This window comes from Triturus cristatus, chromosome 9 (assembly GCF_964204655.1).
Source record: "Triturus cristatus chromosome 9, aTriCri1.1, whole genome shotgun sequence".
NCBI classification, from domain to species: Eukaryota; Metazoa; Chordata; class Amphibia; order Caudata; family Salamandridae; genus Triturus; species Triturus cristatus.
Genome location: NC_140592.1, coordinates 4570331 through 4594871, shown reverse-complemented (window position 1 = coordinate 4594871; position 24541 = coordinate 4570331). Strand labels below are relative to the sequence as shown.

At 54.6% G+C, this 24541-nt stretch overlaps 1 protein-coding gene across 4 annotated transcripts in view; it reads right to left on the bottom strand.

The window, feature by feature from the left end:
- Positions 1–24541, bottom strand: part of LOC146797230 (peptidoglycan recognition protein 1-like) — a 166491-nt gene that overhangs the window by 26261 nt on the left and 115689 nt on the right. For all 4 annotated transcript variants that reach the window (XR_014968451.1, XR_014968452.1, XR_014968453.1 and 1 more), the window contains exon 4: positions 18653–18771. Coding sequence is in view for 1 of the 4 variants with exons in the window: in XM_085624191.1 (XP_085480317.1) it covers positions 18653–18771 (119 nt within the window). In the remaining 3 variants the exon portion in view is untranslated. The remainder of the gene's footprint in view (positions 1–18652; positions 18772–24541) is intronic.

The window sequence follows — 24541 nt, the reverse complement described above, 5'->3', positions numbered from 1 at the left end:
CTTTTCAATGAGGTGGGTGATTCTCTTGGTATTATCTACCGTCTGCCTCCCGGGGACGAAACCCGCCTGGTCCGGGTCGAGGAGGCCCGGCAGATGGGGGGCCAGGCGCGCCGCCAATATGCCTGTGTACAACTTGAGGTCAATGTTTAGGAGAGATATCGGCCTGTATGACCCACACTGGGTTCTATCTTTCCCCGGCTTGGGGAGGACTACCAGAGACGCCTGCAGCAATTCCGTCGGGATGGCCCCCGGTTCCGCGAAGGAGTTAAAAAGACGCGTTAGGACCGGTGCTAGCTCCGTACAAAACGTTTTGTAGAATAGGGACGAATAGCCATCCGGTTCGGGGGACTTACCATGCTTGAGACGAGCGATAGCCGAAACCACCTCCTCTATCCTAATTTCTTTGTCTAGGGACTCCGCCTGAGTGGGTGTCAGGGACGTCAACGAGACCGAGTCCAGATATTCGCGTGTCGCTCGGGCGTCTGGGGCCTCCCCGGCGTAAAGGTCGGCATAGTACCGGCGAAAGAGTTCCGCTATTTCGGCCTCCTCCGTGACAGGGGAGCCTGTCGGGCTAGCGATCTCCTTCACCATCTGCTTCTGTCGCACCTCCCGGAGTTTACTCGCTAGTAGCCTGCCGCCTTTGTCTCCCCCCGTGTAGTAGGCATGCTTTAAACGAAGCGCCGCTCACTACGCGCGGTCCATGTCAAGCGCTGTCAGTGTCTTTCTCGCTTCTTTAAGCTGCCGCCAAACCCGGGGGGCCCCCGTCCTGCAGTGCATTTGCTCCAGCTCGCGGACCCTCTGGGTGAGTTCCTCCCGTTTCTGCTGCCTGGCCTTATTTTCCGCCACGGAGATCGCGATGAGTTCCCCCCGCAGGACCGCTTTCAAAGCGGCCCATTGGGTCGCGCTAGATGTGTCGGAACCCCCGTTGTGTGAGAGGTAGTCCCGGATCGCCGCTGTGACCTGCGCGACCACCTCCTTCCTATAGAGTAAGGAGTCTCTGACCCGCCAGATCCGCGGTGTGCTGAATACCGGTGGTAAGGTGAACGTCGCCATGACCGGAGCGTGATCCGACATTGATATCACCCCTATCTCCGCCGATGCGGCCAAGGAGTACATCGGGCCTGTGACCAGAAAATGGTCCAGCCGTGCGTACGTTTTGTGTGCATGGGAATAGTAGGAGTGGTCCCTAGCGGTGGGGTGCAGTCGACGCCACAGGTCGTGCAGATCCATCTCCGCCAACTGGGCCTTGAAGCCAGCCGAAAACTCCCCCGTCTGCGGGGAGCGGTGTGCCGACCTGTCAAGGGTCGTGTCGAAGACCATATTATAATCCCCTCCGACAATGATATGCCTGTCCGGCGTCGCCATGACCTCCTCCAAGGCTGCTCTTAAAAAGGGCTCCTGCCGGTCATTCGGGCCGTAGAGGGATCCTATCGTGACAGAGAGGCCCGCGAGTCTGAACCTGTAGGCCAATAGCCTGCCCTTGTGTTCCGCCTGTTTATTGAGAACCTCTCCCCTAAAGCGTCGGGCCACCAGGATCGCTACCCCCGCCGTCTTCGTGCCGTTTGATGAGAAGAATTGTGAAGGGAATGCCCGAGACCGGATCCTGAGGCAGTCGCGGGGCAGGAGGTGTGTCTCCTGAAGCAGACAGATATCCGCCTGGGTGTTCTCCAAGAGGGACAAAACCGCCCTCCGCTTGACTGGATTATTGAGGCCCCTGACGTTAAGCGTCACAATGTTAAGAGTCGTGGCCATCTGTGGACGAAACCGCTGCCGCTATGTGGCCGTGCCTCCCTTCCGTGGTGCCTGGACTCAGGCCTCGACCGCTGTCGCCCGCCGCGGGACCGATCGTGCGCACCGGATGAACCCCTCCCCCCCGTTAGCCTCACCCTCCCTCTCGCCCCACAAACCCCCCGGTCCCCCCCCCGCTCCACTTCTCCTTCCCCAACTGCCCCCCACCCACCCTCTAGCCCTTTCCACTGGCAACGGACCATTAACTTAGGGCTGCCCCTCCCCACTCTCCCCCCACCCGTCCCCCAACTCCAGCTCCTCATAGTCCAAGTCCGGTCCCCGTGGGTACCAAACTTCAGTAAGGTATTCTAGTGGACGTCCAGCCACCCGCCCCTCCCCGTCCGCCCCCCCCCCCCCCGGGCCCCAAACCTGCAAATGAGAGATGGCGAAAGTCTCTCCCCCCGGAGTGATTCAGGCAGTTAGTGCCACGTCGGTGGCTCCGGTGCTCTCCGCCACCTCCAGCACCGCGCTGTCCATGCTAGCTCTGATGGTGGGCGAGTCCGGTCTCTCGAGGCGTTCACGGGTCCACCTCCTTGACACCCGCTGCCAGCCATCCTCCCCTGGGCGCCCCCTTCGCCGAGGCGTCGTGTCATCTCCGTCCGTGGCAGTGATGCCCAGGACTCCGCACGTTTCTTGCAAGGAGCGGAGGTGATGCATAGTGCCATTCCAGCGGAAGATTGTGCAAAAGGGATGCCCCCAAGCATACTGCGTTCCGTGCTCTCTGAGAAAGTCCGTAACAATTTTAAAGGATTTCCGTTTTTGAAGGGTGATGGCCGATAGGTCTTGGTAGAGGGCCACTGGGTGTCCTCTGAAGGTCAGCGATTGTCGCTTTCGCGCCTCTGCCAGAATGCGCTCCTTGAGTGGGAAGTCCGGTGTTGGACAGGCCACATGAAGGGCTTGCTCCCTCCCCGCATGACAAGGCCCAAGCCCCGGACTCCCAGGTGTTACCCACAAGAGCAACCCGCACCCCGTCTCCCGACGGAACTCCTGCCCCCGGACATCCATGTATCATGGGGCCGAACCACTACCGGCTCCCCCGGCCGGATCAGCCGCCATCTTGGACACTGCGCCACGAGGCCGCGTGGCCTCAGCTAGACCCTAACCCTGGGCCTGGCCCGGCCCCGACATCCCGGCACCACCATCCACCCAGGAGGTGAACGGACCACTTGGCAGGTCAATGGGAGAAAGAAGTGTCGATGGCTCTCCCCCGCCAGGTGCCGATCGCCCTCCAGCTCCCCCGGGCGCTGGCTCCACCCCCTGCTGGGTGTCTGGACTCCCTCATCCCGGACCCCCCGACCTCCAAGTGCGAGGGTCCGGACATCAAAGGGCGCCAGACCTATAACTAGGGCAGCTCCAGAGCAGGAAGGCAGTTGTATCCTGGAGTCGAGTGACACCGAGAAGAACTCAGCCTTGACGGACTACTGGCGCTGCCGTAGCCCTGCCTTGTGAATTATCGTCCTGCCTGCTGGCGCTGCCGCGGCCTTCTGCATCATCCATCCTCGTCGGGACCTGCTGGCGCTGCCGCGGACCGTTGTAACGACCCCCTTCATCGGGACCTGCTGGCGCTGCCGCGGACCGTGTAACGACCTCCTTCATCGGGACCTGCTGGCGCTGCCGCGGACCGTGTAATGACCACCTTCACCGGGACCTGCTGGCGCTGCCGCGGCCCGTCCAAGCAAGAACACCGAGCTCGAGGATTGTGAGCTATCCACCATACCATCTCAGCTACCAGATTGGTAACCAGACTGTCCCGCTACCCCCTTTCCCAAACCAAGAGACTAGAATCGAGGGGACCCCTGAGTCCAGACCTCCTTGTACCATTTCATCGTACCTTAAGAAATCGCCTATAAAGAACGTTAAATCCTATCCTTGTGTGGTGTGTATCTGTGGGGGGGAAGTTACTCATCTGTACGATCACTGGAGACGGCTCTCCCCGGAGACCTCTCCCCTTGTCCTCGGCCGACCCTCCCGGTCCGTCTAACATTGGTGGCCAGCGGCGCGATCCGAATCAACGCGTAATCGTACAGAGAGTAGCTCACCCCACGACAAAACCACGATGTCAACCAAAGAGAGCGGATCCACCGAGAAATTCCAGATGGATAAATTGGAAGAGTATAGCCATCGTGAACTGAAACAATTCTGCATGGAACTAGGCATTGCTACCACCGGCCTGAGTACCAAAGACGATTTTAAGCACGCCATTGAGTCGTGGGCAGAAACCGGGGTCGCCGGATCCCCAGACCAAAACGGTGCAGCATCGGAGAGGAACACCACGGCTCCCGAGGAGCGAGGAACGGGCCTCTCGCAGGAAGAGATCCAAGAAAGAGAAAAAAACAGATTACATGAGTTAGAAATGGCACGACTCAAAATGGACGGTGAACTAAAATTAGCCGAGCAAAAACTGAACCTAGAACATCTGCGGCTCCGAGAAGAACGGGAAGAAAAACAGAGGCAGAGAGAGCTCGAAGAAAAAAGACTAACATTCGAACACGAGCGCAAACTGGCAGAAATAGAACTACGGAAGCAGAACAAAGAACCGGAGGTGCCCGAGCGACCGCGCACCCCGGGAGCGACAGAAAAGAAAGTCCACATCCCCAAGGATGTTGTCCGAGAGTATGTCTGAGAGGACGACATACAACAGTGGTTCAAGGCCTACGAGATCGCCATGACCTCCCACCGGATCGATCGAAGTGACTGGGGAGCCGGCCTATGGGGGAGGTTCGTCAACGAAGGCCGCGATGCCCTACTGCAGCTCCCAGACCATCAGATGTCATCCTATGACCACATGAAGGCTGCCCTCCTCACCCGATATGGGCTCACACCCGAAATGTACCGCCAGAGGTTTCGGGACTGCACCCGGATCCCGGGTACAACGTGGGTGGAATATGTCAACTATTTCAGCCGAGCCTTCGAGGGTTGGATCAAGGGAAGCCACGTAACGACCTACGAGCAACTTTTTAATCTCATGGTGTGGGAGCACCTGTCTAACAACTGCTTCGTCGAGCTCAGGCAGCACCTCCTCGACAGTAAATTGACTGACCCACGGCAACTCGCCGCCGAAGCTGACCGGTGGGAAAGCACCCGAGTGGGCCGGAGAGGGCCACACGAGCAGAACCGGAACAACCAAGGTCAGCACCGTCCCCGAGGAGGAGGAGGAGGCCAGGGGCGAGGGAGAGACACCGTCCTGGCCGCTCCCGCTGCCAGCACCCCGCCCCCGGCCAGCCGGGGGAACCCCCTGATGCGCCCGGGGTTCCGAGCCAACGTCACGTGTCACCGATGCCAGCGAGTCGGCCACTACGCCAATGACCCGAACTGTCCACAGAACCAAACTCCAAAACCCCGCCAGGTAGCTGCCGCCGCCCTGGGGGGAGAACAAATCTCCGAAGAACAAGAAGAATACGAGCAGGCACAACAAGAGTGGGAACCGGCCGCCATGGTTCTAGTGTGCCTAGGGGGAAAAGACATGGTCCCGCGGGCCCCCCTACCCGCCAACACCAGAAAATATAGCCAGTGGGTAAACATTAATGGGCGCCGGGCCGAAGCCCTACGTGTCACAGGGGCCAGTGTGATGGCCGTCCGCTGTCACCTGGTAAAACCAGAGCAGATCCTGCCGAACATTCTCTGCCCCGTCCGCTCAGCCGACAATTCCGAGAGTCTATGTCGGATGGCCTGCGTCCCCTTCGAATGGGGAGGGGTCTCCGGCATGTTGAAGGTGACGGTCCGGGATGATGCCCCCGTGGACTGTCTCCTGGGGAATGATCTTGAGAGTTCCCCGTGGGCCGCCGTCGAAAGAAGAGAGCACCTGGGGATGCTGGGCCTCCCGGACTGGGCGTGCGTAACCACCCGGTCCATGGCCGCCCATGCCATCCCCGACCAGAAGAACCAGAATGGCCTGCACCTCCTCCCCCGATCGCTCCAGTAGAGGACACCGACTATACCGACCCCCCAGAGCAAACCCCCGAAGGGGTCGCCCAGCCCCAGGACCTTCCCGCCCTGGCTCAGTGGCGTCAAGAAGGGGGGCCCACCCAGGAACAGTTCCGCCAGGAGCAGAAGACCTGTCCCTCCCTCGAGGGACTCCGCCAGCAAGCAATCGCCCAGAGCGCAGGGGACTCCACCGGAGCCCATTGGGTCTATTGGGATAACGACCTGTTATACAGTGAACAGAGAATCGCGGAGTTAGGGGCCAGTCGAGTGCTGGTGGTGCCCCTCCGTTTCAGAGACTTCCTGCTAAATTTGGCCCACGATGTCCCTCTAGCTGGACACCTGGGCCAGGACAAAACCTACAGTCGCCTGGTGACCCACTTTTTCTGGCCGAGGATGCGAAACGACGTCCTCAACCACTGCCGGTCCTGCCCCACGTGCCAGGCCAGCGGGAAGAGCGGCCGCAAGCTCAAAGCACCTCTGCAACCCTTCCCAGTTGTCACTACCCCGTTCGAGAGGGTGGGAATAGACATTGTGGGGCCCCTGGACCCCCGCACAGCACATGGACATCGGTTCATCCTGGTACTGGTGGACCACGCCACCCGCTACCCCGAGGCTGTGCCCCTGCGAACTGTAACAGCTCCGGTGGTCGGCCGGGCCTTAATGGGGATCTCCTCCCGGGTGGGCTTCCCCCGAGAAGTCGTCAGCGACCGAGGCACAAACTTTATCTCGAAATATATGAAGTCCCTCTGGCAACAGTGCGGGGTCACCTACCGATTCACGACCCCCTATCATCCTCAAGGAAACGGACTAGTTGAGCGATTCAACCGCACGCTCAAGGGAATGATTGGGGGATTGGAAGAGCCCCTCCGTCGCCAGTGGGATGTACTACTTCCGTGCCTCCTCTTCGCCTATCGAGAAGTTCCCCAGAAGTCCCTCGGTTTTAGCCCTTTTGAACTCTTGTACGGGCACCCTGTGCGAGGGCCCCTCAGCCTAGTCAAAGAAGGTTGGGAGATGGCCCCCCTAAAGACCCCTCCAGACGTCTTCAAGTACCTCCTGGCACTACGCAATCAGACCCGGCGATTCAGGGAAATGGCAAAAGCGAATCTTGAGGCCAGTCAGGAGGACATGAAAAAATGGTACGATCAAAATGCCTCCTCCGTCGAATTCGAACCTGGTCAACAAGTGTGGGTGATGTCCCCCACCGAACCATGTGCCTTGCAGGACAAGTGGACGGGGCCCTTCAAAGTGGTCGAACGCAAGAGCCCCGTCACCTATCTCATCGATATGGAGTCTCCCCGGAACCCCCTCCGGGTCCTCCACACCAACAGACTCAAACCCCACTTTGTGCGCTCGGAACTCAGCCTCCTGATGGCTACAGACAGTGGGGCGGAAGAAGACTCCGAGCCTCTCCCTGATCTCCTGAAGACTCAGGAGAAAGACGGTTCCGTGGACGGGGTCCGGCTCTCCGATGCCCTCACCCCAGAGCAACGCCAAGGCTGCCGGGACCTCCTGCTGCAGTTTGCTACTCTGTTTTCCCTCACCCCAGGGGTCACCCCCTGGTGCTTGCACGACGTGGACACTGGGGACAGTCCCCCTATCAGACACCGGGCATACCGCGTACCAGATCGGGTGCGGGCCTGCATCCAAGAGGAAGTGTCCAAGATGCTCACGCTCGGGGTCATCGAGCCCTCGGACAGCCCCTGGGCCAGCCCGGTCATGCTGGTCCCCAAAGCCGCTGCCCCCGGCACCACTCCTGAACTCCGATTCTGCGTCGACTATCGGGGCTTGAACGCTGTCACCAGGACCGACGCTCATCCCATCCCCCGAGCGGATGAATTGATCGACCGCATGGGGGCTGCCCGCTACCTCAGCATCTTCGACCTGACAGCGGGCTACTGGCAGATCGGTCTCACACCCCGAGCCCAAGAACGGTCCGCCTTTTCTACCCCCGATGGCCACTACCACTTCAAGGTCATGCCCTTCGGCATGAAGAATGCCCCAGCTACTTTTCAGCGACTAGTGAACCAGGTCTTGGCGGGGCTCGAAGAGTTCAGCGCCGCCTACCTGGACGATATCGCTGTGTACAGCCACCACTGGTCCGACCACCTCCACCACCTCCGAGAGGTCCTGCAAGCCCTCCAGCGGGCCGGCCTCACAATCAAGGCCGGCAAGTGCCAAATTGGTCAGGGGTCCGTGACCTACCTCGGACACCAGGTGGGAAGCGGTCTGGTGGCCCCTCTGCAATTCAAAATCGCTGCCATCCAGTCCTGGCAACCCCCAGTCACGCAGACCGAGGTCCGAGCCTTCTTGGGACTCACCGGCTACTACCGGCGGTTCGTGAGGGACTATGGCAGCATTGTGGGGCCCCTCACGGGACTCACATCCAAAAATCACCCGAAGAAGATTAACTGGACCCCCGACTGTCAAGCGGCCTTCGAGAAGCTGAAAGCCGCCCTGTGCACCGCCCCTGTGCTCCAGGCCCCCGATTACAGTCGGGAATTCATTGTGCAAACGGACGCCTCCGACCACGGCATCGGGGCGGTTCTCTCCCAGCTGAACCCCGAGGGTCTTGACCAGCCGGTGGCCTTCATCAGCAGACGCCTCCTGGCCCGAGAACAGCGCTGGAGCACAATCGAGAGGGAGGCCTTCGCAGTGGTGTGGGCCCTCAAAAAGCTCCAGCCCTATCTCTTCGGTACCCACTTCCGGGTGCAAACCGATCATCGACCCCTGCAGTGGCAAATGCAGATGCGGGGGGAAAACCCAAAACTATTGCGCTGGTCCATCTCCCTGCAGGGGATGGACTTCACTGTGGAACATCGACCGGGCCAAGACCACGCCAACGCAGATGGCCTGTCACGCTTTTTCCGCCTCGACGAGGAGAGTCCCCAAGAGGATGGGTGACTCTCCCCGCCTTCAGCTGGGGGGGACGCATGTTGGACAGGCCACATGAAGGGCTTGCTCCCTCCCCGCATGACAAGGCCCAAGCCCCGGACTCCCAGGTGTTACCCACAAGAGCAACCCGCACCCCGTCTCCCGACGGAACTCCTGCCCCCGGACATCCATGTATCATGGGGCCGAACCACTACCGGCTCCCCCGGCCGGATCAGCCGCCATCTTGGACACTGCGCCACGAGGCCGCGTGGCCTCAGCTCGACCTTAACCCTGGGCCTGGCCCGGCCCCGACATCCTGGCACCACCATCCACCCAGGAGGTGAACGGACCACTTGGCAGGTCAATGGGAGAAAGAAGTGTCGATGGCTCTCCCCCGCCAGGTGCCGATCGCCCTCCAGCTCCCCCGGGCGCTGGCTCCACCCCCTGCTGGGTGTCTGGACTCCCTCATCCCGGACCCCCCGACCTCCAAGTGCGAGGGTCCGGACATCAAAGGGCGCCAGACCTATAACTAGGGCAGCTCCAGAGCAGGAAGGCAGTTGTATCCTGGAGTCGAGTGACACCGAGAAGAACTCAGCCTTGACGGACTACTGGCGCTGCCGTAGCCCTGCCTTGTGAATTATCGTCCTGCCTGCTGGCGCTGCCGCGGCCTTCTGCATCATCCATCCTCGTCGGGACCTGCTGGCGCTGCCGCGGACCGTTGTAACGACCACCTTCATCGGGACCTGCTGGCGCTGCCGCGGACCGTGTAACGACCTCCTTCATCGGGACCTGCTGGCGCTGCCGCGGACCGTGTAACGACCACCTTCACCGGGACCTGCTGGCGCTGCCGCGGCCCGTCCAAGCTAGAACACCGAGCTCGAGGATTGTGAGCTATCCACCATACCATCTCAGCTACCAGATTGGTAACCAGACTGTCCCGCTACCCCCTTTCCCAAACCAAGAGACTAGAATCGAGGGGACCCCTGAGTCCAGACCTCCTTGTACCATTTCATCGTACCTTAAGAAATCGCCTATAAAGAACGTTAAATCCTATCCTTGTGTGGTGTGTATCTGTGGGGGGGAAGTTACTCATCTGTACGATCACTGGAGACGGCTCTCCCCGGAGACCTCTCCCCTTGTCCTCGGCCGACCCTCCCGGTCCGTCTAACATCCGGGAGGAAAGCGAGGATGTCCGGGGGCGGCGCCGATGCCCTCCGTGGTGGCCCCACCCTGTGCGCCCTGTCGATGCGGATGGGGAAGGTCTCCTCTTCGCCCAAAACCTCCCGGAACAAGTCTCGTAAATATCCCGCTACATCTGACCCTTCTTCTTTGGATGGCACTCCTCGGACCCGGACGTTGTTCCTTCGTGACCTGTTTTCGAGATCCTCCGCGTGAGCCTGGAGGTCAATTTGCTGGTCCCGGAGGCGTAGCACTTCCTGCTGCAGGGATGCGATCTCTTCGTCCCGTCTTTGGCCCGCGTCTTCTGTCGCGGCTACTCGTTCTCCCAAGCCATCCATCTCCCGACGCAGCTCTCGCACCTCCCCTGCCACTTCTGTCTTTAGGGTTTGGAAGTCCTCCCGTAGGGAGCTGAAGAGGGACTCCATAAAGGACCTGGTGACTGGGGGTTCTCCGTCAGCCGCACCTCCTGTGCCGCCTGAGGATCCAGGCGACGGCAGACCCCTGTCGGTTCTATGCTGTGTTCTGCCCAGGAGTTCGGGGAGTGTACGTTCCCCCTTCCGGCCTCCCCTACTGCCCGCCATTCTGAGGGGGAGGCTAGACCCCTGGGCCGCGCGGGCCCGCCGTCTCCTGTGATGGCCTCTTGTAATCCGCGGTTCCGCAAGGTCCCCCTGGGTTTATCCCCACCAGTCCACTCCGCGGCCACTGCGCTTTGCTCCGGTGATCGTCCAGTCTTCCGGGCCGGGCCCCTGCCCCGTCCGCCGTCCAAAGCTCCGCGCACCGCCTACTCCTTGCCTGTATGAGCTGCGCTGCGTATCCTGGGGCCCTTCGCCCTGCGCGTAGTGGGCCCGGGCTGGTCGCCTCCTCCAGTCCCAGTATGGCCTTCCCTCTCTCCGCTGCGGGTTGCCGCTGCCGCTCCCCCCGCTCCGCCCTTCAGCCGCTTCCTCCTTACCGCAGTCCGCTGCCCGCTGGGTGTTTAGCACTGTTCCTGCGTGTCCGCCGACTCAGGGAGCCTGTCCCAGCGCTACTCCCCAGCTCTGGATTCGACCTCCGGTCACCGCCGCTGCTCCAGCGCCACGTGCGCTCTCCAGGGACCGTCCGAAGGCAGGGCGCGTAGCCCCCTCGCCCCCCACCGACTGTGCCGTCGTTCTCCCTGGGTCTCCTCCGGGCTCTGCGGCCGAGCTCCAAGTCGCGGCTGCGCCGAGCGGCGGGCCTCGCCCCCCCGGCCGGCACCACCGAGGGCGCACACCCGGGCCCAATCACTCTGCCTCTGGTGCGTAGCTGCTGCTCCGCTCCACACTGACCGGCGGGTGCTCTCGGCGCGTCCTCGCGCTCCCGCTCTTGGTGCACCCCCCTAGGGTGCACCGCTGTCGCCGTTGCTGCTGCTCACTCCCAGCCTCGTTGAAGGAGAGGGGGGGGGAGAGAACGGAATCCCCCACCTGCCCCGAGCTCAGCGCCCCCAGCGCTCGACCACCAATCGGGGGGACATCCCCCGCCCGGATCGCCGCCAACCTCCAGCCCGCCTCTCCGCCTGTGTCGTCTCAGCTCCTCGTGGCCGCCACCGCCGGCAGAGGCTCTCCGGTCCGCGGGGTGCGACGGCCTCTGTTCGCCGCCGCCGGGTTGCTGTTCCCCCTCCGGGGCTGGCTCGTGGTCGCCGCTGCGATCGTCCCTCTCTCACCGCCGGTGTCCGCGGGGCCCTGCTAGCAAGGTCGAGCTCTCGTCCGGCTCCTGGCCGTGGGCGCTCTCGCCCGACCCGGCCCTCGTCTCCGCCTTTCCCCGGCGCCGCAGCTTCGGCGGCGCCCCGCCTGCTGCCCTGGGTTTCTGGGGGCTCCGAGCTGCCTCTCTGTGCCCACCGAGGCTCCGCTATCTCCTCCACCGGATTCCACCTCGGCGTGGGGGGAGATACTGGGCCCGATTCACAGAACTAACTTAAGACAAAATCCTAAACTTACTACCATTTTGGTATTCACAGAAGGCACTTACTCATTTTGGTATTCACAGAAGGCACTTACTCATTTCGGTATTCACAGAAGTTAGGAGTCCTAACTTTAGGACTCCTAAATGCCTTCTGTGAATACCGAAAGTCTTAAAATTAGGATTTTTCTCAGTTTAGTAGTAGTATAGTTAGGACTCCTAACTTTAGGACTCCTAAATGCCTTCTGTGAATACCGAAAGTCTTAAAATTAGGATTTTTCTCAATTTAGTAGTCCTAAATCTAAATTTAGGACTACTAAATTGAGAAAAATCCTAATTTAAGACTTTCGGTATTCACAGAAGGCATTTAGGAGTCCTAAAGTTAGGAGTCCTAAATTTAGGACTACTAAATTGAGAAAAATCCTAATTTTAAGACTTTCGGTATTCACAGAAGGCATTTAGGAGTCTTAAAGTTAGGAGTCCTAACTATACTACTACTAAACTGAGAAAAATCCTAATTTTAAGACTTTCGGTATTCACAGAAGGCATTTAGGAGTCCTAAAGTTAGGACTCCTAACTTCTGTGAATACCGAAATGAGTAAGTGCCTTCTGTGAATACCAAAATGAGTAAGTGCCTTCTGTGAATACCAAAATGGTAGTAAGTTTAGGATTTTGTCTTAAGTTAGTTCTGTGAATCGGGCCCACTGCCTTTAGATCCGGGTCTGGGGCCCAGCAGAGCGGGAGCCGACAGGGAAAGCGTCCGTTCACGCCGCCATCTTGGCCACGCCCCCTATTTTAGTCATTTTAAATTTTTTTAAGTCTCAGTGTATGCCCACGGCAACCTAGGACGCGAGGTATGTAGCTTTTCAAACACCTGTAACATCCAGTACGAGGAGAATAGGTTTGGTCGGAAACTCGTGGGAGCTTTTATCTCTACGTCCCAATATGTTTGTCACAGTGATTTAAATTTACACTATATTGAAAATTATATAAAGGCCAGCCCTGCTCTATTTTGGCTAGACGTTTGGAAAACTCCAACGGAGTCCCTCACAAGGGAAATTATAAGAATTGCCTTAAGTGTGAAAAGGCAATGGACATCCCATGGCTACCTGCGGTGAGATCTAGCTTAAGCGGGATTGATTATGAACAAATCTTTGATAGACACTTTAAGCAAAAAATATCTCCGATCTGCACTATTTACGCATTACAGAAAGGACAGATTTGATAGGGAATCCAGGAAACCAACTGAAGCCACTTTGATGACCTTCAAGAATACTCTTTATCAGTTGGTCAGCCATCTCACCAAACCTTTGGGACGTTGGGAGCGTGGTCTACTTTTCCGTTTGAGGCTGACACAGTGAAATTTGTATTATGTTTCCCCCGTGGTCTTCATGCTAATCTTGATTCTTTGCCAAGCCCGTATGACGGCCCGTCTCGGCAAACAACACTAAATATTTTAACCATCCACAAGTTTTATCTACAGTACACTAAGGTGCCGATTCCGATCCGTTAAAAAATATTTCCGTACGACTCGTATCCGTATTTTTTTCCGTACGAATCGTACAAGTCACGTCCGACCCGTGAAGTACGATTCGTACGGGAAAAAGTACATACGGATCGGCTCGCTCCGTACGAATCGTAGCGGGAAAAGTTGTACGAGACGTACCCGGACACTTTTCCGTACGATTCGTAAAAAGACAGTCCGAGCGTACAAGTACGATCCGGACCGCCTATCCAATTTACGAATCGTACGGAAAATGGCCCGTACACGGGGAATGACTCTACCCGCTACGAAGCGAAGTTTGTACGACTCGTAGCCTGGGAAAACTTGTTCCCGGGGTACGAGTCGTACAGGCCCCCCACCCCCGTATGTTTGCACTGTCCCCCCACCCCCTGTATGTATGCACCGTACCCCCACCCCCGTATGTACGCACCGTACCCCCACCACCCCCGTATGTACGCACCGTACCCCCACCCCCCATATGTACGTACCATACCCCCACCACCCCCCCGTATGTACGCACCGTACCCCCACCCCCGTATGTACGCACTCTACCCCCAGCACGTACGCGCTGGGGGTACGGTGCGTACATACGGGGGGTGGGGGTACAGTGCGTACATACGGGGGGTGGTGGGGGTACGGTGCATACATACGGGGGTGGTGGGGGTACGGTGCGTACATACGGGGGGTGGGGGTACGGTGCGTACATACGGGGGTGGGGGTACGGTGCGTACATACAGGGGGTGGGGGTACAGTGCATTCATACGGGGGTGGGGGGGCCTGTACGACTCGTACCCCTGGGGAATCAGCTTTTACGGCTGTTTTTGGCTCCTGTAAAAAAATAACCGTACGGTGTGCCGTAGGGACGGATCGTACTTGCTGGGCCGTAAAACGCTGCTTACATACATAGGGACGGCGCGTACAGGCGTACGGTCTTTTGTACGATTAGTACGGAAATAGGCTTTCTGTACGAATCATACTTCCTAGGTTGTATGGACAGTTTACCGGGTACGAGTCGTACGGAGAAAACGCTCCGTACGACGATTCGTAGGGCCTTTTTACCGGATCAGAATCGGCACCTAAGTTGTTTTTAATACCTTTTTTTTAAAAACACCCATTTGTTGATTTTGGGGTTGCATATAGGGTTATCTTGCACTTGGAAGATGATGAATTAGTATTTTGCGTGGGTGCTTTCTTGAAAACTGCTGTTCGAGCACGCTCAACAAGATGTGCAATGTAAAAATAACATCTTTATTGCATTGGTTTTATATAATGTATGATCAGTGAAAATGTATCTATTTTATGTACTATGTGCAAACTGCTCTTTTATGGATTTGTTTTTATCCAAATAAAGTAATTGAATTGATAAATATTTAATTGATAATTAAATATGTAAATTGTATAGTTAAGATATGTTTTAAGTTATATATCAGGTGCGGGTTGTTGAGTTTGTAAGGGTAAAGGGTGGAAAGTTAATTAATATAATTAATGTATTATTAGTTCATTGTAATTAATTGTTTAACTGATAATTACATTAGTAAATTATGTAAATACTATAATTTTGAATTATATATGTGTAGTGTTTGTAGGGACAAAGGGTGGGAAGTTATTTAATTATAATTGTTTTATTGGTTAATTATTATTAATTGTTTAATTGATAATTCACATAAATTAGTAATTATTATAATTTTGAAGATATATTTTTACGTGTGTGTTGTTTATTTTGCAGAGGTGTAGGGTAGGAAGTTATTTAAGTTATAGTAAATGGAAAAATAGTTTTTTTTTTAAGTGTGTTATTTTGGTGTTATGTGTTAATTGTGTTATTGTTTGTAATTCTAAGTAAAATTATATTTGTTTATTGTTATTATTATGAGAATATAGTGTGGCATTTTAATTATGCAACATAAAATATTTAATAAACATTGTAATAAACATGCCATTAACATGTTTTATATTTAATATATCTATTTCTTGTTATTGAATGTAGTTGTTGAAATATTTTATTTGATTGAAGTTAACCACTACCTCTCTATTGTTGCACAGACTGGAGTGGGAATAGTAAATATTACCTCTCCGCTATCCAACACTTTCTCTGCTGTTGCACTCATTGGAGTGGGAATAGTAAATATTACCTCTCCGCTATCCAACACTTTCTCTACTGTTGCACTCATTGGAGTGGGAATAGCAAATATTACCTCTCCGATATCCAACACTTTCTCTGCTGTTGCACTCATTGGAGTGGGAATAGTAAATATTAGCTCTCCGCTATCCAACACTTTCTCTACTGTTGCACTCATTGGAGTGGGAATAGTAAATATTACCTCTCCGATATCCAACACTTTCTCTACTGTTGCACACATTGGAGTGGGAATAGTAAATATTACCTCTCCGCTATCCAACACTTTCTCTACTGTTGCACTCATTGGAGTGGGAATAGTAAATTTTACCCCTCCGATATCCAACACTTTCCCTACTGTTGCATAGACTGGAGTGGGAATAGTAAATTTTACCTCTCCGCTATCCAACACTTTCTCTACTGTTGCACAGACTGGAGTGGGAAAAGTAAATATTACCCCTCCAATGCTTTCCCTACTGATTTACTGACTGGAATGGGAGTAGTAATTTTTACCTCAACTAAGTCCAACACTTTCCGTACTGTTGCAGAGAATAAAGTGGGAATAGTAAATTTACCCTTCCTCAGTCAAATGTTTTCCCTACTGTTGTAGAGATTGGAGTGGGAATAATATATGTATTATTCCAACAATGTTATAGTTTTGTTTATATTGTTTAAATTCATATTATTATGATGTTTGTGTATATTTAAAATATCAATTTGAATTAGTAATGTTTGTAATATTTAACTTATTTTTTATTAAACTGTACATTTTTTATAAGGTTTACTTCTTTAGGTGTAATTAAATGTGTTTGTTTTTAACATATTTCCATTTTATTTGTTATTGTTTTTAATTTATAGTGTGTGTGCGTGTGTGTGTGTGTATATGTATATATATGTATATATATACATACATAAACATATATTTACTTATATTATTTTGTTATATTTTTTAAGTTTACAAGAAATTAGCAAATTATTAATATAAATAAAAATGACTTTTTAAATAATATTTTTAAATTATAATTATTATGGTGCCGATTCCGATCCTGGAAAAACCGGGTACGAACCGTCGGTCGGAGGGTTTTTTCCGTCCGACTCGTACCCGGTAAAACAACCCTACAAACTTGCAAGTACGATTCGTACGGAAACACCGACTGACTGTAAAAACACATACCAATGTGATCCGGGACAGCGTCGACGTGACGTCGGGACGCATGCAGCCTGCGTTTCACGAACCAGGAAGTACGATTCGTACCCACAGCAGTCCGGACGGCAATATTTTTACGGCACCCAAAAAGTGCCGGGAAAGCGAAGTACGCCGCGAACCGACCAGATAAGGGGGTCCGGTACGCGCCGCACCCCCCCCAGCCCCCGTATGTACGTGCCGAACCCCCCCAGCCCCCGTATGTACGCGCCGAACACCCCCCAGCCCCCGTATGTACGTGCCAAACCCCCCCAGCCCCCGTATGTACGCGCCGAACCACCCCCCCAGCCCCCGCATGTACGCGCTGAACCCACCCCAGGCCCCGTATGTATGCGCCGAACCCCCACCCGTGTATGTACACCAGTGTACATACGCACCGTACCCCCACCCGTGTATGTACACCAGTGTACGTACGCACCGTACCCCCACCCGTGTATGTACACCAGTATACGTACGCACCGTACCCCCACCCGTGTATGTACACCAGTGTACGTACGCACCGTACCCCCACCCGTGTATGTACGACGCAAACACGTCGTACATACACGGGTGGGGGTACGGTGCGTACGTACACTGGTGTACATACACGGGTGGGGGTACGGTGCGTACGTACACTGGTGTACATACATGGGTGGGGTACGTGCATACGTACACTGGTGTACATACACGGGTGGGGGTTCGGCGCGTACATGCGGGGGCTGGGGGGGGTTCGGCGTGTACATACGGGGGCTGGGGGGGTTCGGCGCGTACATACGGGGGCTGGGGGGGGTTCGGCGCGTATGCGGGCACATGTCTTCATGGTTGCAATGGGAGTCCGGTCCGGACGGTGTTTCTTCCATGCGGTTGTAACATCGGACGCACGGGACGGATCGTACTTGCGCGCTCGGACTTCACTTTTCACATTTGTACGTAAAAACATCCGGGGATGTGTCAGACACGTTTTCCGACCCGAGGACGTGTGGGGGACTTTTCCCAATGCGATTCGTATGGACTTTTTCCCATACGAATCGTACTTGGCAGTTTGTACGGTACTTGTACGATTCGTACGGAAAAATTTCCGGATACGATTCGTACGGGGAAATTTTTTCCAGGATCGGAATCGGCCCCTATATGTTTAAATGAAGATACACATTTAGTTATATATGATTATTATATAAATATATTTTGTTTTAGTGTTCATTAATTTTAAGTATATATATATATGTTAAAAAATATTTTTGTCATCAAAATTAGTGTATAACGATATTTTATTTTCAATATTTTTATCATTTACATTATAAGTATAGAATGACAATATTGTTATGTTTGATATTGTTGAGACAATATTTATGTCCTTGTTTCTCTAGACTCTGCATTTGAGTTTGAATTCCTGCATGGTGTAGGGCTTTGTAGTGTCTTGTAAGTATATGACTGTAGAAAGCTGTCTCCTATATAGTGCACTAAAACGAAGTGCACTGTGTCGAGACTGCAGCGGATCCCCAAGTGGTACACAGAGGCATAACCAGGTCATACTACGCTCTCTTTTGTGGTAGTGCGGATGAGCAGTTAGGCTTATCAGAGCTGGGGTGGATTCTTCAGTGGGGCTCTGGGGCTGCGCCCCCCTGATATTCCGTCATATTCCTGTACAAATATGAAATAGATCAATTCATGTAAAGATACAATGGTAACTCTAAACAAATCGATGTATTTAAGTCTGGTATGTCTGGTATGTCTGTCCCAGGCTGCCTGTCCCGCCTCGCCCTGAATCAGGAGACAGAAGCCAGGCAGTAATTAACTGAGAATCAGCCTGTTTGCGAATGCAAAAATCCTTGCTACATGTGGCCCATGGCTCCTTCGGCTGCCTCTGGTGCAAGAGTCAGACCTTCTACAGTGTAGGTACAACCCAAAAGTAATAACTAACAACGAGGTCCCTCAGTTATCTTCACACCTCGGATGGATAGCGCCAGGACACTCCCCGGAGTAACAGAGTGCTTTATAAATGCCCTTTACATTACAGTACCTGTTCTGCCTGGTGGGTTCAGCACCCTGGTGTATTTCAGGGTGTGCTGGGTCGATACACAACTCGCACAGACGCTGTCTGCTTCTACGGGTAGTTTGCTGTAATCCCCCCCCATCTTAGCTGAATCCCTTGACTAGTGAGTGCAAAGCCGCCACTTACTCATAAAGTTCCCCATGACGCTGATGCCGATGGACCTTGAGTTCATGGAGGGGGCATGAACCCCAACTTTGTTCCAGCCGCGGCCTTCGTACACGTTGCCATCTTCGCCAACCAGGAAACTGAAAATTGAGAGGAAACATTAACAAGCATTTACAATGCAACGGTCTCGGCTTTGTTAAAGTTAGAGCTATTGGCATTGCTCATGACATTATTTTTGTTTATGTTTTTGTTTTTAAAACATTTAAAGAAACGGCATTGTTATTTACAATGTCAATAGCTTAATCACTCTCAAATGCGAGACCTATTGCATTTGCAGCCACACACAGAGCCACACACACAAAGCCACCCACACACACAGAGCCACCCACAGAGCCACTCACATAGAGCAACCCACACACAAATAGAGCCACCCACAGAGCCACCTACACACACACATGCAGAAGCCCACTGACCTATTTACATTATGTGCACTTTGTGATCTGCATGGTACATGTTCTTTGCTGCAGGCACATTAACCCTATGTGCTACTTTTCCAGGAGTCAAAACTTCCACTAGACAAAACTCCGATCTCTCTCTAGGAAGAACATTAAACACCAGAGTTATAATGACATTTTTATTGTTGCCGAAAATTGCTGGAGGCCAGGAAGGAGGCAGCAAGCGCTTTTAAAACCCTAATTTACTTGCAAACATAATGTCAATCAATCAATCAATCATGAACATTTGTATAGCGCGCTACTCACCCGGAAGGGTCTCAAGGCGCTGGGGGAGAGGGGTCCGCTACTGCTCGAAAAGCCAGGTCTTGAGAAGCTTCCTGAAGGTGAGATGGTCCTGGGTTAGCAGAAGGTGGATGGGGAGGGAGTTCCATGTCTTGGCTGCCAGGTAGGAGAAGGATCTTCCTCCGGCGGTGGCTCTGCGGATGCGAGGAACGGCGGCGAGGGCGAGGCTGGTCGACCTTAGCTGGCGGGTGGGGGAGTAGAAGGTGAGGCGGTTGTTGAGGTACTTGGGGCCTTGCTCGTGGAGAGCCTTGTGTGCGTGGGTGAGGAGTCTGAACGTGATTCTCTTGTTGACGGGGAGCCAGTGCAGGTCTCTCAGGTGGCCGGAGATGTGGCTGTGTCGGGGGATGTCCAGGATGAGTCGAGCAGCGCCGTTCTGGGTGCGTTATAGTCTTTTCTGGAGTTTGGCTGTGGTTCCGGCGTAGAGGGAGTTACCGTAGTCCAGTCGGCTGGTGACGAGTGCCTGAGTGACCGTTTTCCTGGGTTCGGTGGGGATCCATCGGAAGATCTTTCGGAGCGTGCGCAGGGTGTTGAAGCATGATGATGAGACGGCGTTGGCTTGTCTGGTCATCGAGAGGGAGGAGTCCAGGATGAAGCCCAGGTTCCGTGCGTGGTCCGTTGGCTTGGGTGCGGTGCCCAGGGCCGGAGGCCACCAGGAGTCGTCCCAGGCGGAGGGCGATGGCCCCAGGATGAGGACCTCCGTCTTGTCTGAGTTCAGTTTCAGGCGGCTGTTCTTCATCCACTCGGCGATGTCTCTCATCCCTTCGTGTAGGCTGGTTCTGGCGGTGGCCGGGTCGTTGGTGAGGGAGAGGATCAGCTGGGTGTCGTCGGCGTAGGAGATGATGTTGAGGTTATGTTGGCGTGCGATGGCTGCGAGGGGGCTCATGTAGACGTTGAAGAGGGTGGGGCTGAGTGATGATCCCTGTGGAACGCCGCAGATGACTTCTGTGGCCTCGGATCTGAACGGGGGGAGGTGGACTCTCTGGGTTCTTCCGGCGAGGAACGAGATGATCCACTCCAGTGCCTTCTCTCGGATACCGATGTTGCTGAGGCGTTGCACTAGGGTGTGGTGGCAGACAGTGTCGAACGCTGCGGAGAGGTCCAGGAGGATGAGGGCCGCTGTTTCCCCGTTGTCGAGCAGGGACCTGATGTCGTCAGTGGCTGCGATGAGGGCGGTCTCGGTGCTGTGGTTGGCTCGGAAGCCGGACTGCGAGTGGTCGAGGGATCCATTTGTCTCGAGGAAGGCGGTCAGCTGTCTGTTGACGGTTTTCTCGATGACTTTGGCCGGAAAAGGGAGGAGTGAGATGGGGCGGAAGTTCTTGAGGTCGGTGGGGTCCGCTGTTGGTTTTTTCAGGAGGGCGCTGAGCTCGGCGTGCTTCCAGCTTTTCGGGAAGGTGGTGGTGTTGAAGGAGGCGTTGATGACGTCCCGGAGTTGAGGTGCGATGATGGAGTCGGCCTTGTTGAAGACGTGGTGGGGGCAGGCGTCAGTTGGGGATCCGGAGTGGATGGTGTTCATCGTGCGGGTGGTGTCTTCGGTGCTGACCGGAGTCCAGGTGTAGAGGGTGGTGGTGGGGGGTGTTGGTTCGGTGGTTGGGTGCGTGGTTGGTGCGCCGAAGCTGTTGTGTATTTTGGCGATCTTGCGGTGGAACAACGAGGCGAGTGAGTCGCAGAGGTCTTGAGAGGGAGCGATGTCGTTGTTGCGCTGGGGTTGGAGAGCTCTTTGACGATGCTGAAGAGTTCCTTGTTGTTGTGGGCGTTGTTGTCCAGTCGTTCTTTGAATGCTCTCTTCTTGGTGGTGCGGATCAACTGGTGGTGTTTGCGGGTGGCGTGCTTCAGGGCAGTCATGTTGTCTATGGTCTGGTCGCTGCGCCAGGCCTTCTCGAGGGTGCGGTAGTTCTTCTAGGAGTCCTTAAGTTCGTCGGTGAACCAAGAGGCTCTCTTGCTGCACTGTCCGCTGGGAGGGGTCTTCAGTGGTGCGAGGTCGTCTGCGCAGTTGGTGATCCACTGTGTGAGGTTGTTGGCTGCTTCGTTGGGGTCCGTTGTGCTGGTGGGAGGGTTCTGGCTGAGGGAGGTGGTGAGCTGGTCGGCGGTTTTCTTGTTCCAGTTCCTGCGAGGAATCTGTTGCGGGTGGTGGTGGGCCGATGTTCTTCTGAAGCTGAAGTGGACGCAGCTGTGGTCGGTCCAATGAAGTCCGGTGGAATGGCTGAAGGAGATGTACTTGCTGGAGGAGAAGACTGGGTCGAGCGTGTGGCCGGCGTAGTGGGTGGGGGTGTTCACCAGTTGCTTGAGTCCGAGGGTGGCGAGGTTGTCCAGCAGGGTGGTGGTGTTGTTGTCCTTGTTGTTCTCCAGGTGGAAGTTGAGGTCCCCTAGGAGGATGTAGTCAACGGAGGGGAGGGCGTGCGGGCTGCCGAAGTCTGTGATGTCTTCGCTGAATTGTGTGCATGGTCCTGGGGGTCTGTAGATGAGAGTGCCTCTGAGGGTCGTCTTGTGGTCGGTGTGTATCTGGAAGTGGAGGTGTTCGGCGGCGGTGAAAGTGTCGTCGGAGCTGGTTGTGATGCAGATGGTGTTCTTGTGTACGATGGCGATGCCTCCTCCCGTCTGGTTGGCGTGGTCCCTCCGGGTGATCTTGTATCCGTCCGGGATGGCGATGGCGATGTCGGGCGCTGAGGAGGCGTTCATCCAGGTTTCTGTGAGGAAGGCGACGTCTGGTGATGTTGTGTCGAGCAGGTTCCAGAGCTCGACGGCGTGTCTGTGGATGGAGCGGGTGTTGAGCAGGATGCACTTGAGGTGGTTGCTGCTGGTGCTCGGTTTGGCGGGTGTGGTGCAGGGCCGGAGGCAGCTGAATTTGCAGGCTTGGCAGGTGAAGGGTCCGTGGGTGCGTTGCGGGGTGGCTCGGTAGCAGGCGGGGTTCCGTCCGGCATTGAGTGCGTGGAGGGTTGCGGCATTGTAAGATCGTAGGGCGCGCTGGCATCGGCGAGGACAAGGGGCCATGGTGCTGGGCGCGGTCCAGGCGCGGACGGGCGCAGACGGGCCTGCCTTTGGCGTGCCTTCGCCGCACAATCAGCGCGCCCGCTGCGCGTGACCGCTGCGCGTTCGCCGTGCGGCCTCCATATGAGGGGCTGAGGGAGGGAGGAGCAGCTGGGAGGCGGGAGCAGGGGGGCGAATGGGAGTGGCGGTGGGGCGGGGCCGCGGGGAGCAGCGGTGGGAATCCGAGGGCGAGGCGGGAAGCGGGAGGGCACAGAAGGCAAGGGGGAGCGAGGGAAAAATGAGCAGAAACGTGCAAAATGGAAATGCGATCACAGGCAGAAAGTGGAAATGACAATATCAGGAATTACAGGAAGGAAAAAAACAGCGATCACAGGCACAAAGTGGAAATGACAATATCAGGAATTACAGGAAGGAAAAAACAGCGATCACAGGCACAAAGTGGAAATGACAATATCAGGAATTACAGGAAGGGAAAACAGCAACCAGAGGCGGGAGGGTACAGAAGGCAAGCGGGGGCAACGGAATCACAGGCACAGGTCAGAGTCAGAGGTGAGAAACAGCGGAGCAGCGGTTCGAGCACACATCACGGGGAGGACCACGCGGTGGCTAGGGGGGCGACCTACCCAAAGTCAGCACCTGGTCACACTGGTTGCACTGCCCTAGAGCTGGCCCTTCTCAAGGGTCCTGTGACCTCAGTGACAGAGTCACTGTTGTTCTTGGCTGGGCTGCTTCATAGGCCTGCCTGCAAGACTGGAGGTGAACTTCAGTATGGATTGTGGTGGACAAACCTTGAAGGTTAACCCAGACTTGCCAGTGCTAGGGTCCACCTGCTGGTGCTAAGACACCAGTGGCTCTACGGTCTTGCACAGCCTTCTAAGGTCTAGCATGGGATTGTGCTCTCACTGGAGAGTCGTCTGGTGGACTGGTTATTAAGGCTGAACCTGGTTCCCCAGTTCCAAATTCAGCAGCTCTGGCCATAGTGCCACATCGTCTCCCCCACTGAACACCATACTGTCCCACTGAGAAAAACTCACACTGCCTTCAACTACAACCCACACTTTACAGTAAATTATTCTCTTTTTCCGCAAAAAATAATACAAGGTGAATTATTGCTGTGCGCCTGGATGTGGTGCTGATGTTAATACCTTGCTACAGTCGGGAAGATGTGCATAGGTGAACTGCAATGTGATGAACACACGAACAGCCACTTCATCCACTGCAGACACTATACTAAGTGTGCATTTGACCACTAACCTAACTTCCAAGCATTATGACGCCACATTTCAGATATCACTTGTTAAGATTTGGCGAGATGTGTGCTTTAGAGGAGTTTTTCTTATTCCCCTAGCGGTTGTGACCCGTGTGTGGTTGGGAGCTGGGGAGGCAGTGAAACAGATCATTGTGTGCTTAATGCCATATACCGGCAGCATTTCACAGGCGTCGGTGGTTCATTCGGACAGGAAATGTGCACACGCCGGTGCCGCGTTCATTTCCCTACACAGCTCTCATATCCCCTCTCTAACACATATGTCAATTCTTACGGAGCAGCATGAAAAGTGCATTCACAAATTGCATGTGACTGGAGTGCTTGCCAGGTGTGCAGGGAGGGGATTTGAGCACGCACAGCACAGGCGTTTCCGGCAACGAAGCCCTCTCACCCTAAGCAGCTCTTGATGAGAGGGGCTGCACAAGATAATCAGCAGTGAATATTTATAACGTTTTTCTCTTTACTGTTTTGATGTATGTCATTCAAAATATTTAGTTTTGTTTTGGAAAGATCACTTGGATGCGAAGGTGTTCCGAAGCCAGTTAGAAAGACGTAGTGTGCCTTTTCGAGTTTACTGTTGCTATTTGGACTATGCCCCACTTCAGGATAGGGTAATATAACCAACGGTTGACGATACATGGACATATCATAAGTATGTGCGAGTGCTTCTTTGTGCGCGAACATATGGATGCACTAGTGTGTCTGTCATTCGGGATCCAGTTTATCCCTCTTAGAATCCATTTCATAAGAAACGTGCTGTAGATAGAATGTGTTCCCCATGGCAACTGAAATACATTTTCTGCTGTTGACCAGTTTATCACTTCTTGGTTATGTACACTTCATATGTGCGCTCCAGTGCCT